Source organism: Clavelina lepadiformis, chromosome 5 (assembly GCF_947623445.1).
Source record: "Clavelina lepadiformis chromosome 5, kaClaLepa1.1, whole genome shotgun sequence".
Classification (NCBI taxonomy): Eukaryota; Metazoa; Chordata; class Ascidiacea; order Aplousobranchia; family Clavelinidae; genus Clavelina; species Clavelina lepadiformis.
In genome coordinates this window covers 14,198,870-14,215,337 of record NC_135244.1, presented here as the reverse complement: position 1 = coordinate 14,215,337, position 16,468 = coordinate 14,198,870, and the positions used below count along the sequence as shown (strand labels likewise).

Genomic DNA, 16,468 nt, shown 5'->3' with positions numbered 1-16,468 from the left:
AATTATACCAGATTATGTATGGCCATTTGATCACTTATGTCTGATTATAATAGATTATGTGTGTATTATGTTTGTTCGTAAGAAAGAGTTACATAATCTTACATATATCGTAGTTTATCATAAACAGCCCATCGATGGTTCATGGTACCTTTCTAAACCTTGCCTCAAGTAAGAATTTCTTGCAAAATATTGGTATAAAAATCGAAACTTTTTATGTACGTTTTATCAAAAATATTGTATTGTTATTTACGTATCCTTTCACCAAACTTGAAAGGCCTTTTTTCTGCATGTCACTGTAGGCCTACCAGGTAATTGGAAACAATTAATTGTATTTGGACTATAGATGATTATTGACTACCAACATTGTAGGTGTGAAAATTGTATAATGTGATAATGATCACACAGTAGACACTGTATTGTAATGATAATTGTGGTAGTGCGATATTACAATAAGTAGCGATAAAATGCAAGGCGCAAGTAGAATAATTAACCGGTTCACTTAATTATAAATCATTATTATAAGATGGAATGTACATTTTCAAAATTTTATGCAAAAACGCTAAAAGTGTTACTTTTGGAATCATTTGTAGTTATAAAACCTAACTCACTGCCACGCTTTCAACAGCTCGTACACAATACTCATTTTCAAAATGGCGACCAAATCGCAAACCTTTATAGTTGTTCTCTTTTCGCCGAAGAGTTTCTACGTCATCACTCTACCCATAGTTCTGCCAATGAGGTCTTTCCCCTTGACCAATCGCGTGGCATTGATTTATTCCGCGCTTTTTTTACGAAATGTAGCCTCATGGGAATTCTTTTTCTTTGTCTTGAATTTCTGTTCTTAGATCTGATAAGCCGTGACTTGTTTGCCAATATTAGTTAGCGTCAGCAGTCTTACAGAAAACAGAATGTCTCCATCAGCAGTCTTACAGAATACAGCTTATGTTTATTCCTTTTTCAGTAACTAAGCTTGAGATAATTATGCCTAAGAAACGATCTTCTCGAATATTTTATAAACGTTATGAAGAGTTGTCAAGACAGCAAAAGTGGAAACGACGAAAGTGCTGCAGAATAGCATATACAACACAGCAGTGCTCAACCAGTGAGCTGTCCAGTGAGCCTGATGAAGAGTCTTCCGAAAATGCAAGATCAAGTTTTGTACGAACTAATGATGAAAGGTAGATACTCTTCCATTTACTGTTAAATTGCTGCATGGCATTCATTCTTGGTTGATGTGTGTTTTCTGTTTGTTGTAGATATTTGAAAATGTTTAATTTTTTAGTCCATGTTAAACCTAATGTCAATGTTTAAAACCACCAGCAGATGAAAAAACTGTCTAATTTTCCGTAAGAAGTTCCTGTAAACTTACCATGTGATGTTATAAATGATGTAAAAGCCTTTTCGTTGTTGTATGATATTAGGTACACATTATTTATTGCAGTGTATTCATAAGACCAGGAAAGCCAATGCAAAAGACTGTGGCTGTGAACTGCGGTGCTGCAAATCCTAATAGTTCCACAACAGAATTGCTGCAGAAGCTTTCAAAAGACATGGCATCAGGATTTGATGTAATAAGCCAGCAGTTGCATGCTCTCAAATCAATTTTAGACAAACCTGGCTTATCACAGTGTGGTCACCAGTCGACTTACCAGGCCCCAGTTCTTCCTAAAAGATCGGAAACAATGGAAGAACTGCACAAGTCTCTGCAGGATCTACATGTAAGCTTTACTGACACTTTTGGAGAAATTATATAACATTACGATCAAGTGCTAAAACAAGCTTACCTTAAATCAAATTTTAAGATAAAGTTGTTTAAAAAGGTATGCCAAACAAAATAATCAATGTAACTCATATCTGCGCACATTGTTTGTTATATTTGCTAATGCATTTTCTTGTTGTAGGGTATTGAATTAATTGCAAGGAAAGTCGACGTACAGTCCTTACGTGCAACGCTCAGGAATTTTGTCAGGGTTTTTATGACAAAGTCGTTAGCTTCAGAATTTTCGTGGAGCGGCCTGGGTCATAAAAGAAGGAAAATAAAGAATGCCTTCAAAGATCACAAGTTATATAATGTTTTTCTTGGTAAGGCTTTAACTACAAATTTCAATTAATATTGTGATATTTAGTTGGTAGACAAGTTTTCTAACAACTGAATAATTATTCCAAATTTGTATTAACATGGACTGGCCTGTTGGAAAGTTTTGGTTTTAATTATGTTTGTTTGTATGTATAGTATACAGTACATATATATTAGCAAACGTTATGACTTGTACTGATATTTGCATTTTTATTTCAAGACACATTACACTACACATCGCACTGCAAAGCAGTGCATGCTGATATTGCCACGGCGGCAAAGTTTGTATTTAATGGAGTGGGAGATTGGGAAGGTGGGAGGGCAAAGAGGGTTGCAGTAGACTGCAGCTTTGACAATGTTCTACCGACCAAAAGAGCCGCAGTAGAGTCTCACATTTCTTACGTTTTGTCTGAGGAGGAGTCTTGCAGCAGTGGACAAGATGAAGACACTTACCTATAATTAAGAACTCCTATTTTACTTTGTATTTTATCTTCGTTTCTTTTTCTAATTTTCTGCGTTCTCGCTTTTTTCAACTTTCAATAAATGCCATTTAAAACGTATATATACGTTGTATTAAGTCGCAAATGATCGTAGCTATTAGTAATGTTACTGAAAGGGTTTTATGTCAGGTAAAGACTAGGCCCAGAGAAAAATATAAGATAATTTTTCTCAGGCCCTTGCATGGTTATATAAGGCTTATGATCGGTCGCCATACTTGGGCCAAGCATTGCCCATTGTCAAATTTCCTGACCTCTTTCTAACATATATCTGTGGCTGTTGAATGGCGGACGTACCTTGGGCCAACTTTGTTTTTAACATGTGCGGTAGATATCACATAGTAAGGCCAAAGATAAATTTCTGACTGGGATCCCAGTAGCAGAGAAAACAAGGGTATTTGGTGTAACCACCTTGCTGTCCTAACAGAAAGTTCATCATTTTTATGTCTACACATAATACCCAGCCATGATCACTGTACTTCAGTGTTTCCAACGCATCCTTAATGTTTTCTTACGTCTCTTTGAGTGTCACAGAATGTCCTACTGGAATCGATGCATATTTATATCAATTGTGAAGTAACAATCACTTCACATTTCGTTTTGAGCTGTCAATTTTCTTTTACATTATACGAACAATGTTACGTTTATCGTTGACAATGTTTACGTTTTACTAAAGAGCAGGGTGCTGTCACAAAAAGCATTGGACGATTAAGTCTGCAGGGCAGAGGTATAAAGATAAAGATGGTAACTGAGTAATGAGCTACCAAACGCGATGTATAAAGATGGAAACTAAGTAATGAGCTACCAAATAAAAAATGAATGCGTCCACATATATTTTCGAAATTCGAAAAGAGGTCCGTGATTGAAAAAAGATTGAGAACCACTGGATTAAAGTTTACCGAAAACTCTGTCATTCTGTGCTACAACAAAACTTTGAGCCGAGGCTTCATCATAGGTGATTTCATAACAATATTTGATCTGTTGCTGTTATACGCTTGTGACGGTTACGTCACCAATCACGAGTTGTTTTTCGAAATGCTTGAATTTTATTTTGAGATCTCGCAATGCAGTTGGTGACCGGACTTGAATTCTTCTTAATTACGTCAGATAATATCCTCGCTTGAACTGGTGTGTCACATATATATACCAATGTAATGTTTACAATCTTTCCTTTTTTACGTGATTGATTTCAGTTGTTACTGAGCGCGATGTAACATTCAGTAAGCTTTGCCCGAAGGTGAAAACCTTTGTGTCTTATAATAAATAAAATGGGAACTTTATCATTTAGTAATTTGTGTAGACAAAATTAAACAACTAACAGCATAGTCACGCAATTTGAGAAATGAGAACTCATACCATCGAAGCAGAAGTAAAACAAGTCATCAACCATCAATCGTCCTCGCTCATATTCTAACAATAACCGCCAGCATACGCGGTCTTTACGACAGATGAGTTTGTTGTGTAATACTTCACACAAGTAATGCACAAACGAAATTTAATTTGTCATACGCTCACCGTACCGTCACTAACGAAAATCAAAATTTGATCAATTTATGAAATTGGGGAAAATGCACAGCGAAAAAACCTGACGTGATAGAGCAATTCTGAGCTCAGAATTGGGATCAGCAACCAAAACTTAGCCTAAATCAATCATCAAAGTTCATGCCGCAAAAAAGTTTTTGTTTTTGTAGATCAGTGTAATAATTACACCAGTTACCAAGGGCGGACTGGGCCACAAATTTTTACCGGGAAAATGTTCAAAAGGGCCCCCAAAAATAACTTATATATTAAAGCAAAGACTTTGCATCCGACAAAGTGCTTTCTTTGACAGCAAGTTGGATGAATTTCGGAAAATTTTGGAAGTTGCATGCATCGGAATTTTGCTTGCAAGATATATTCTGACGGTTGGGATTGGTAAACTTACGGATTTCAGAACAATTTTGATAAAACATCACTTCTGTGAAGTCACAGGCAAAGTTCTGTAACACGAAGAAATTTTCAATATCAAGTGTTGCAAGTTTCGGTTTTGAAACACAAATCGAACGTACTTTGGACTTGTCAAAATGACGTCATTGATGGACGTCGTTACGTGTTTTTTTCTTAGGTTGTATACGTGTTGACCAACAGCGAACCTTGAACAGACGTCGTGACAACGTTGTCTGCCTGCCCGGTATTCCCATAACTAGAAGATTTTCAGTAACTTATGTTTTTGCCCTGTATCTGTTGCGTTTCTCCCTTGCGGCCGATTGCGCGTTTCCGTGGTTAATTAAGCACATGTGTCTTTTTATCGACGTGTGTCCGACAAGTAGTTGGACTGACAGTTTGGTATTGGAGCTCCTGAAATGAGCTGTGTGAACGGAAACTTGACTTAACTGCTTTTAAATAAAAGATGTGCCTGTAATTCTAAGAGTGAGGACAACAAAACGTAACACTTAGTTCAGCATGCACTAATGTAACGAAACTATGTCACTCGTTATTTACAGTATTTTGTATTTTACCGTTTTTGTGGGGTGTTCGTTCTCTAGTGCGTTGATTGCTTCGCGGTGTTTTGGTTTTGGTTGATTGGTTGCAATTACCGTTGTTTGTCTCACGTTTTGTGCACTTTTATCTTATCACTAATTTGGCACCTTGCCTTTTGTATCCTATAAAAGCCGTTTGTTAAGTGATTTGAGAGGTCGGTTTTGGTTTTGGGTCGTGGAGGCTGTTCAATAAAATGAGTTGATTTCTTGGGTTTTACTGGTGGTGTCGCGGTTCACCGTGAATGTGGGAAGGCAGCCTGGCATACGAAAGCAAGAATATTCTGTTACACTAACATCAAAAATACCACAGTAAGTTTAATATATTTACACAGCTTTAAACACGAAGTGAAATGTACCCTCATATTTACAATAGCTGCCTATTAGTGGTTTACGAGTTTGAAATGCCGTAGGCCTATACGCGACAATATTCATATGTTTTCCTAGGTTATAGGAAAAAGGTAGTCGCAAATAGGAAAATGTGGTAAGCAAAAGAACAGAAAACATAAAAACACAGATGACCTCCCAAAATTTGGTACGGAAGAGAGGCCATCATGGCATAATGCTTGGAAGTAAGTTTACGGCATATACACAGAGGTGGGCAGTCTGTACTTTGGAAGTACCGTCGGTAACGGTACCGATACTTGGCAAAAAATGTAACGACGGTTCCGGTATTCGGTAGCCTACTATTTTAAAAAATTAGTTCGTTAATTTGTCGGTACCGGTACTTTTTGTGTAAAAGATGCTGCTGCAAATACAATGCTTGCCGCAATTATGCCCCCTGTAAAGGTTACTCCAGGTCAAAACTTACGTGATGTTAATCGCTTGTAATTTTAATTGACATTTCTATATTAGAAAGGATCAACAGATGCTAAAATTAATATTGAGCATTAGTTAATATGTATTTTTGAAAACATACTTGTTAAAATTTTGAAATAATCACGTGAAAAGTACCGAGTACCGGGATCGACTAAAATTTCTTGAAAAAAGTAATTCGGTATAGAGCTTCGGTAATTTTTCTCAAAAGTACCGACGGTACCGGTACTGCCCACGTATACATATACAGTGCAGTTTACAATAACCTAATATGTCACGTTAAATCACTTAGTGGATGTGGGTTCGTGCTCAGTAACTTAGCAACAAATAAAACCTGTAACACCCAGTGACTATACGATGCAAAAAACGTTTTATCGCAAAAAACTTGCCCTGTGGGAAATAATAAGAACCTACTTCCCAAGCGTTATATACAAAGGGGAGTTTTCAAGTAATTGCTAGTCTTAGGCTAATAATTTTTAGTGAAAAAAACAAAGAAATTACAACCTCCAACAATCGTAAACGCAGAGCCTACCGGGAAATTTTCCCGCTTCCCGGTTGGCCAGTCCCCCTGCCAGTTATTGTGTAACATAACAGTATCAGCAACAGTTGGTGGAATTGCAAATACCACCTGCAAAATTTATTTCAAGTCGCTATTGTTGTAAACGAATTTGCAGACTAGTGTGCTTTAGGGTTAGGCTATGCTACCAGTAACGCATAGCCTATGGGTTAGTTATGATATCAAAGTGTTGTCAAGTGGTGGAAGGACATGTTCTTCTACTGGCCAATGCTGCTATGAAGAAAACAAAAATACTAATTTTTTAAAATTGGCCTGCAACAGGAAGGAGTGAAAAAGTAAAAGAGACGCTTATGTATTCTGCAATATCAGAACGAAAAAACGCAATGCATTTTATTTCATTACAGTAATTCTTTGTCGCCGATCTTAATTTGATATAGGCTGGCCTGCCGTAACTTCAGTTACAATTAAAAGTTTGATATGGGCTTTCATACGAAGACGTTACCCCACTAACAATTTATTCTTGGCTTTTAGCTGTCTGATATTGAAACAACAGATATGTTAGCAGAGTTGAATTACAAAGTGATTTATAGATTTGGTTTTATGTATTGATGGGATGATTAATGGACATTTGCATCGTGGCGGTCAAGGTCACATGAAAATCCCGAATTTCTGTAAAAGAATTTTATTTAGCTTTTTTGGCACATTTTAGGCTACTTTGGTTTGCTTTACGTTTTCGTTTATCCTTACAGCCTTGTTAGGCTTACTTCGATTAGAACGTGCTGAAATAAGTTCGTTCTGTCTTCCATATATTTTTCGTTACGTTCGTTCGTAATCTTCGCCCAACGCTGAAAATAAAAGTTTTGTTGTCGTTCTCATACTGATGTGATTCCTGGGAAGAACTGTCGGCCTTCTCGAGGAATCATGGAGTTTTCGGCATTTTAAAGTAGTTAAAAAGGGTATTACAAAATTGATTTATATACGGATTTTCATATTTGTAGGCTACACCATAAATTGCTAGTTACAGTACGTAAAAACAAGAAAATACGTTTCATTTCGAGGAGTTTTCCAGGTGGTTTTAGGGGCGTGAAATCGCAATTTTTTTCCCGCTCCACGTTTTTTAATCAAAGTGGTCGGGGATTTTAAGCTCTGCTTTCAAAATATTTTTCCCAAACCTTTAATGCAATCCGAAATAAGCTGTTAAGGAAACTTCACGCTAAAAAAGTGTAACAGTCGTCAGTCAACAACCATTTGGTCGATACAAATTTTTAGGAAAACTTTCGGTCTTTGCTTGTTGCAAAATATTTTTAAAAAACGTTAAGAAAGAACATACGCTTATCAACATTCCGAAAGAAAGAAATGAGCAAAGAAAGGGAAGATAGGATTTTTGTCGAAAAAAAATGCAGACGAAAAAGTTATAAAAGATTGATCTAGCGCACTACTGTAGTTTTAGCCAGGGCTTTGGAGCCGGAGCAAGGAGCCCCGGAGCCGTGCATTTTTAACAGAATTCATACATAAAATTCAAATGGAGCTGGAGCCAGTTGTTTGAAATATAGCTCCGGCTCCGATGCATTTCATAAGATGCTATGCTACTACTATTGGCTGCATTCACATAATTTAACAGCAACCCTTCACAAAATTAAGAATTTATGGGAAATTGACAGCAGAACAGCCACATGTTCATAGCTGCAACCGATGGTACTGACTACTGACCGACCCATTGGGCTAGATATTCCAAATTGAGCGTTCATCCTTAAACCTCAGTTTTTGACGTTGTGATGATATTATAAAATTGCTTGCAAATCGAATGCCACATAGAATACTTGTTTACGGAAATCGGCAAAGCAAAGCATTGCGTTACGTAATCGATTACTCTCTGCTTATCGTATTTAGTCGTGACAAAAAATGTCGTGCATGCCTACATTGTGTGTGTTATTATTCATAGTTGTTCAATGCGTTACAGTCTACTAAGTCAACCCTAGAAAGTGGTCGACTTTATTATGTAGCTGTCACAATGTTTTATCTTGATTTATTCGTTCAAAGTAGCTTCAATATAATCAGATTATACAGTTGTCATTCCTGTGTTATTATTGCTGAAGTCTATCAAAGTTCACTGTTAAGATATACACAAGTAAACAGACTTTGTAGTGAAGTGGGGAAACCTTACAGGTTAAGGTACCATACACCACTTTTCATTACAACGTAATGGAGCCAGAACTGGAGCCGGAGCAGTGGTATCAATGGGTTACGGAGCTGGAGCTAATTTATGGTAAAAGAGAGCTCCGGAGCTGGAGCTGGAGCAATTTAATATTTACGACTGCTCCAAAGCCCTGGTTTTAATAACTCACAAGCGGATTGGGTTGTCTATGATGTTTATTCTTTGGTTGGGGGAAAACCCAAACAAAAAAGCGAATTTGGCTGGGGAAAGGTTGTATTGTATATTGTATAGCTTTAACCATTAACTTTGCGGAGCTAAAGTTAGGGTGCTAACAGCTAACCATTGTAGTTATAGCACAATAAAGCACTTGCTCGCGAAAAATTAAGGAGCAGGAATCTGTGGCAAAACCCAAGGGCTTAAAACATGCAAGATAGCAATTAATAGAATTGTGCTATAAGGTGGTAGGTTAGTGTGGCCACCAAACCCACAAAATAATTCCTGTTTTTGGACCTTGGTTTTTTCAGTGCAAGTCACTATAGTCATCCAGTTACAGTGTTACATAGTGATAGGATCAGAAAGTGTTTTATGTAGTTTATTTGTCCATATCAAATTTGTATACGAGACATCTGAATCTCATTTATGAGTAAGAAAAAATTTAATCATTGTTATATTTATAATTTCATGCAGCGTTGATATGGCAGGCTTATGGTGTGATAAAGTTGGGTGTAGTATACAAGTGCACAACCAGATGACGTCACCTTTTGAATAGCTGGGGTCTAGTATAAAAAGGCATCCTGTGGGTGTGCACTTGCGTGACGCGACACTTAATCGAAAGACACTTTATCGAACGACACTTTATCGAACGATAGTTTATCGAACGACACTTAATCGAACGACAGCTGATCGAAACGACAGATGATCGAACCGACAGTTGATCGAACGACACTTTATCGAACCGACAATTGATCAAAGCGACAGTTGATCGAATCGGCTGTTGCTTCTCCCGCACACAGTCATAGCAAAACGTGGCGTACAGTTGCATTGTTTGCTATAGAAAATTGAAATTTGATGACTTTTCATAAAAAATGTTCAGCTATCTGTCCATGTTTGTTTGATAAACTTGGATTTTGTAATTTTTGAGATATTGTGATATTTATATAATTTTGCTCTCTCTCCGCATTGAAGCGTATTACTCATTTACGCACCAATAACTTGACTAACTATTCTCTTTCGTTCTCTTCTCACAGCGGGGGCGCGGCGTAACAAGAAGAATTTCTAGAAATGTGTCACTTTTAGAAATACCTAATTTACACTAAATTCACTTTCTTTAGTTTTACAATTATGATGTATACAGGAAGCCAGATGATGTTTCTACTAACCTGTAAAAATCTCATCAGTCTACGACGCATAGTTTTCTAGTAATTAACGATTGCAAATGTGTGTGCGGGGTCGGCCACACCTAGTTTTTTAGTAAACTCGCGAGCCTGGTTAGGATAGGGTTAAAAGAACCACAATTTAACGAAACAACTGACGATATGCACTGTTAAAAGAACGACAATTTATTAAAAGAACCACAATTTATCGAAACAACTGACGATATGCACTGTTAAAAGCACGACAACTGACGAAGTGCACATTTCAATCGCATTCATTTAATTACAAGTTGTGTGCAATTGCTCGAAGATAACTTTTTATGTCAATATTCGTTGAGTCATAATTTTCGACTATGCTCTTCAGCCGTTGGTTGACAGCGTCGTAGCGCTTCTTCCGAGGTGGGCCAGCAATTCCAGCAATCAATTGCTCAATAAACATTTCGTTGGAACCTTGTTCCTGATTAATTTTTTTGACGAGTCTGCGAAGCGTCGGATGGGATATTGAGACACGCTTGCTGAACGCATTGTGCCATCCTTCAATGCTATTATTCGTTCGTGGAAGGTCATCTTGAACCCGGTGGAAGACATTCCAACACCGGATAGGAAATAGAGGTTGACGACGATTCCTGCGACGAAATCGTCCAATCCAAGTAGTTTCGAAATATTCAATGTATTCAGACAAGTGCTGCTCATCGTTGTCACTGAACGTGGCCAGAAAGTCCTCGAACCGTTGTACAACAAGAATTGAAAAAGCTGGGATAAAGACCACTTTCAAGAAGCTACTTTGTGTAAAAGTCAGGCAGCGATATGCCCCTTGCTATGAAATTTTGCCTTCAATTCCTTACTCTTTGTATCTATAACGACTAGTCTAGTCTACTGTACAGACAATCTCGTACTTAGTAGTTAGTACGAGATACTGGTCTACCGCCTTCGCACCAGTTTTATGGCGTAACATTAGACTAGTACGACGTACTTATGGCGTAACAATACCACAATTTTTTCAAACAGAGCTAACACTGCAGTTTGAAACTCAATAAGAAACGGCGGGCCGTATTCTTGTGATAACTTATTAATATGTTTCGGGCCGGACGATTTCGCATGGCGGGCCGGCCCGCCATGCGAAATCGGCAACTTTATGATACAAATATAAAATATAGATGTAAAATATAAATCGTCAACTTTATGATATATACATCACAATTCATTAATGCACATCATTGCAAAGACCGCACATCACAATGGCTTATTGTCTCAATGTTTGAGAAACACGCAAAAATCTTGCTTGAAGTTATTGTCAAAGTTTGTCGTTCGATCAACTGTCGGTTCGATAAAGTGTCGTTCGATCAACTGTCGGTTCGATAAAGTGTCGTTCGATCAACTGTCGGTTCGATTAACTGTCGTTCGATAAAGTGTCGTTCGATAAAGTGTCTTTCGATAAAGTGTCATAGTACCGTGCACTTGTATACTACACCCAACTTTATCACCATAATAGTGTTAATAATGTTAATGTTAATGGCCCATAATGTTTGCTCTTGGACTGAGGAAAGTCTTTGCACGACTTAAACCCGGCAATGATTCCTCAATGTTCGAGCGTCTGTTACCGAGCTAGCCTTTATGCAAGTTCCGATTGCCATACTTTTTTGTAGTATTACCAAAATTCAGAACTGTTCACCAGGTCCACTGAACAGGAGCAAGTGTCATTAATGCCTTGGAGTAAATACATATCTCGGCACAACCATGGCGCCTGCAGTTTTTCTCATGTTTGCATTAAAAAGAGAATAGTGTCCCTTGTGATTTAGACACCGCAGTTGGCATAACACCTTTGGTATAGTTATTATGTACGCCAAAGTGACCTTCGGCCAGTTTGGAAATTTAACTGTTTTTGAGTGAGAAAGCAGCAAGCTGAAAAAATGGCCGTTTTACACAAAGAATGCACGTCTTCTCGATTGTATCTTATTTATAGTTGTAGCACTGTCTTAAAGCAATTATAAAATGCATTTCCAAATTCATCTGGGTCAATATGAGGAATAACAAAACATTTTTATGAGCTAGGTCGCTGTTGGCTACCAGTAATAGAGTTCCACAAAACATTTGGACGTTTAAGAGTCAAGCATTAGTTGTTTTTATTATGTGATTACATTATCACTGCACGTTTTAAGTCGTGACATTTTGCTGCTTTTTACCACTCATTGTTTGCTGGAGGAGTTGTTATTTGATCTCGCTATAATAGTTAACATTTTATTTTTTGTCGCCCCACAAACAATGATGAAAACAAACAATACAATATATATAAGAATTTAAATGCTTCACACATCTTTGTGGACATGATTGTGTTATAAGTAACTCTATTGTTTGTAAATCCATGGAGTTGCACAGTCAGTGCCTGTCTACTGTTTGGAAAGCAACTTACATGGCAGCAGAAATACTGCCGATAAATGTTATAATTAGTTATTGGAAATAATTGCAGATAAGGTCGTATATTGTCGATATGTATCAATCTCATCTATCATTTAATTTTACAGCAAATGGTACCATGACAATTGCTACAAATTTATGTAAAGGTGTAATAAAGCATTGTGGCTTCAAGCAAAGCTCCAGAGGTTTAGCAGTACAATCCAACCGGTGGACCAACTGTACAAATATGGAAAATTATAATGCTGATCAGGTTTGTTATTTTAAAGAATTGCTAAAGCAACTTATTTCTGGCAGAACACAGTTTTGCCATGCGTAGACGATCAGACTTGTGAAAAATTTAAAGCTTGCCGACGTTGCTGTTATTTACCAGTTGATATCAAGCGGTGTTTTTAAGACCAAATTTCTTTTTCGACATAGAATACATTATAAAAGACTTCGACTGAAGTTATAACTTATGAGCATAATGTTTGAGTAAGAAAACTTATTTTGAACGTACAATTATTGAAGTGAAAAGTGTGATGTAGACCTGCATGAGACTTCAATACACAATTTTTTGCTTTACGGTTTCAGAAATCACATTTTTTTGAAGTTTTTTGCTTCAAAGGTTAACTTAGTATGTTGCTTTGTAGGTTAAACTAATGAAAGAAGAATGCATCGCAGTTGATGAACATGATTGTGTTGTAGGTCCAAAGTCTAAATTGGCTTGTCATTTACAAAGCGAAAACCTTCCACTCCACCGAGCTTTTAGTTTATTCTTATTTAACTCTAAGCAGGAACTTTTAATGCAGCAACGTGCCAGCTCCAAAATAACCTTTCCAGGTTGTTACATATGCTTTATGTTTAAAATATTATCCTTTCCATCAATTTTAACACCTCCAGGTCTAAATGTCATGATTATTTATGGACAGGTCATTTTACAAACTCGTGCTGTAGTCATCCTTTATACAATCAAAAAGAATTAAATGAAAGAGATGCAATGGGTGTGAAGCTTGCTGCCCAAAGACGGCTCTTCTCTGAGTTGGGAGTTAATAAAAGTCAGGTTAGCATATACATATGTAGCAATTATGACAAGACATTTCCTTAAACGGTATTCTAACTTTACTGTTTGGCGATGTGAGAATAGTTCCACATACATTTTTGCAAATCAAATCTGCTTGTGGTGTGCCAAAACACTTATTATTAAATCCTTTTGACTTATGTTAAAATATAAAAAAAACCTGGTATACTTTTGAGGTAGCCTGCCTCTAAAATAACGCGAGAAGATTGCTCTTTTGAAGCCTTTTTCAGTTTCCTGTGGATTGCATCACATATCTTACTCGTATACACTACAAAGCATCATCTGATGATAAGTGGGGTGAACATGAAGTTGATTACATTTTATTTGCCCAGTGTGATGTGAATCTAGATATAAATCCTAACGAGGTGTCTAAGGTACCTATTTGTCTTTATCCAGTTAACAACATTTCAGTTTTGAATTATAGATAATATGTATTGTGGCATGTGATGTTTGTTGAACAGTATGCTAGTCCTAATTTAGATTGTGACGTAAAGTGCTTTGTCATTTTCAAAGATTAAATTATCTTCTAGTGTGTCCACATTGTGATCTTAGCTACTCGTTATCTTTGCATTATCAGAAGGCTGCGATTTATGCCCATAAAACACTTAGCATAGTTGAACGAATGTCGGAGGTGTATAATTGCCTTGATAATAATTGATATGTAATTACACACGACAAAAATAATTAATGAGTGAGTATCATAGTACATACAATATAATAGCTTACACTGTTCAAAACACAACTTCAACTTAAGATTGACGACAAATTAATCAGAATATTTAAAGAGGGAATAAGACTAAGGTTACTAATTTATACCTGAACATTTAGTACCTAATTGTGTGAGCTTTTTTCCAAATTTATTCTAGAATATATTCCGTAATGATTTAAAGACTTAAACTAAAGCTTATGATTGGCTGATAAGCCCGGCACGTTGCACTTTAAGTCTATCAATAACGACACCGAATTAAAACTCAGCATACACAATATTACATAGTTTACCACTTGGTGTTGACAAAAACTAATTGAGGTTGCATTCTGTACTCATGTTTCAGCATCGCCACATTAATTAAGTAGTAATATGCATCACATTTCAATGAAAATTTTTTGCAGATATGTTATGTTCCAAGAAATGGCATGCAAGATTTTCTTAATGATTGTGATAGAAAAGGGATACCATTAACCCCTTGGTTTAAACTTATTGTCAAACATGGCTTAATGGAATGGTGGAGCCATTTGGACAATTTAAGAAAGTATTGTGATCACACTAATATAGTACGACTGCGTGGTACCTAAATTTGAAAAGTAGTCAAAGGAAGATTATACTCTATAGTTTGTATTGCGTCATATCTGTTACTGTTGCTTTTATACATTTTCATCAAGCAAGTTTTGATTATAGCTTGAATCGTTTAAACTTTTGTTGTCAGAAAAGAAGATCTGATTGTGACTGTGTGATTATTGTGGCGTTATACACCGTAAGTGTTATTTAGTTGGTAAAAATATTGGTGCCTTTAGTAATAGAATTCAAGTTAGACCAATGGGTTCACTGGCTTTAATCTTGTGATTATCCACCTGGGATCAACCTAAGGGTGAAAAATTTGTCTCTTAAATGTGATTTTAAAGCAAATTGTAGCAGTAAATGTGCCTCTTTAAGCTCAAAACGACTTCTAAAATTACTTGATTGAATGCAATTCAAGGCGTCAAAGTGTTGATGTGGGTAAACTTATTTTGTGTTATCAATATTGACAAAGCTGCACTCTCAGTAATACAACCGTGTAGAATGGTGACTTTTCTTACATCACTTGATATGACATCAAAAAGCTATAAACTAACAGCATTTGCTAGATTTGAGTCCTAATGAAAGTGTGAAAATATAATTTTGTTACAACATTACGGATGCATTATCAAGATCCTACCGGTGCAATTTGTCCCCTCCTTTTTCAAAGATAAATAACTCTGTAGTGTTTTGTATTGATATTTAACATTCACTTTGAATTCACTTCTCTTTAATAGGTAATGATATGAATTGGTTAGTGGAATACCCGTTTTCACATCTGAAAATATTTAAACCTGTAAGGCAAAAAACTTCTGTGCCTTGGCATGTTGATACAATGATGCTTTTGTACAAAAAGAGCTATATTTTCTTCATAAATTGATATCAGTAAACGTATCGACAACTTTTTCGTTATTTGTAAATTGTATGTAATACAATGTAATTTTTGCATAATAGTAAACTTCATGCTGCTATGATTTCATGCTTGCAATATTTGTATTGTCAGGCCGCTACCAAAAAGTCACATTGAACCAGCAGAGCTTTACAAAGGAGCATAAGTGCATTTGTACACAGTTCCATAGTAATTGCATCCACGGCATTCCACCAAACGTGATTGCTACTAGGGATGGGCCGATACGAACCCAAACCCGAATAGATTCGCCGAATATCGCCTTTATGGAAGATTCGGACGAACACGAATATCAACAATGGCGAACCCGAATACAATATTACTTGTAAATTTACTGCCTTTCGTAAAAAATGATGATCTAGTTTCCCGACAAAGCTAAACTAGAGTCAGCAGTACTTACAATGAAAGTCGTTTTCCTAACGATTTTGCTTTTTCGATCGTTTTTTAAACACTATTTTTCGAAAGAAAGCGATTTGTTTATCGATTACGTCATTTTAGAAGCAAGACTTAACAACTTCTGGAGGAAATTTTATTGTTTGGTTCTAATACGAATAGATTCGGGATTCGTTCGTGTCGACCTTCATGATATTCGGTTCGCACGAACCCGAATAATCTTCCTCGCGGCACATCCCTAATTGCTACCACCCACATGTTTGTAGCAAGACCGGTTTGCACCAATGTATTAAGTAATCAGGGTCGGTCTCCACGACTTTTTTGGCCAGTTGCATAGTGCCACAATTCCCACAAATAAGCAAACTACACTGATGTAATATGCAAAAGTAATCATTCGATTAATAAAGTTAAGTATTATACCTCGATGCTCACGAATGTCGTTTTAAGGCCTGACTATTGCTGAATGGTTATT

The 16,468-nt window shown here is 36.6% G+C and overlaps 2 protein-coding genes across 2 annotated transcripts; both read left to right on the top strand.

Moving 5' to 3' along the window:
* The first annotated feature begins 435 nt into the window (after window positions 1–435).
* Window positions 436–2,902, top strand: LOC143459955 (uncharacterized). Its single transcript, XM_076957276.1, has 4 exons — window positions 436–1,178; window positions 1,442–1,718; window positions 1,902–2,082; window positions 2,298–2,902. The coding sequence occupies exons 1-4, from the start codon at window positions 943–945 to the stop codon at window positions 2,534–2,536; spliced, it is 933 nt and encodes a 310-aa protein (XP_076813391.1). The 5' UTR covers window positions 436–942; the 3' UTR covers window positions 2,537–2,902.
* Window positions 2,903–12,477: 9,575 nt separating this feature from the next.
* Window positions 12,478–15,670, top strand: LOC143458621 (isopentenyl-diphosphate Delta-isomerase 1-like). The gene is made up of 5 exons (XM_076955434.1): window positions 12,478–12,616; window positions 12,996–13,185; window positions 13,275–13,405; window positions 13,654–13,797; window positions 14,534–15,670. The coding sequence occupies exons 1-5, from the start codon at window positions 12,485–12,487 to the stop codon at window positions 14,714–14,716; spliced, it is 780 nt and encodes a 259-aa protein (XP_076811549.1). The 5' UTR covers window positions 12,478–12,484; the 3' UTR covers window positions 14,717–15,670.
* Window positions 15,671–16,468: the final 798 nt, after the last annotated feature.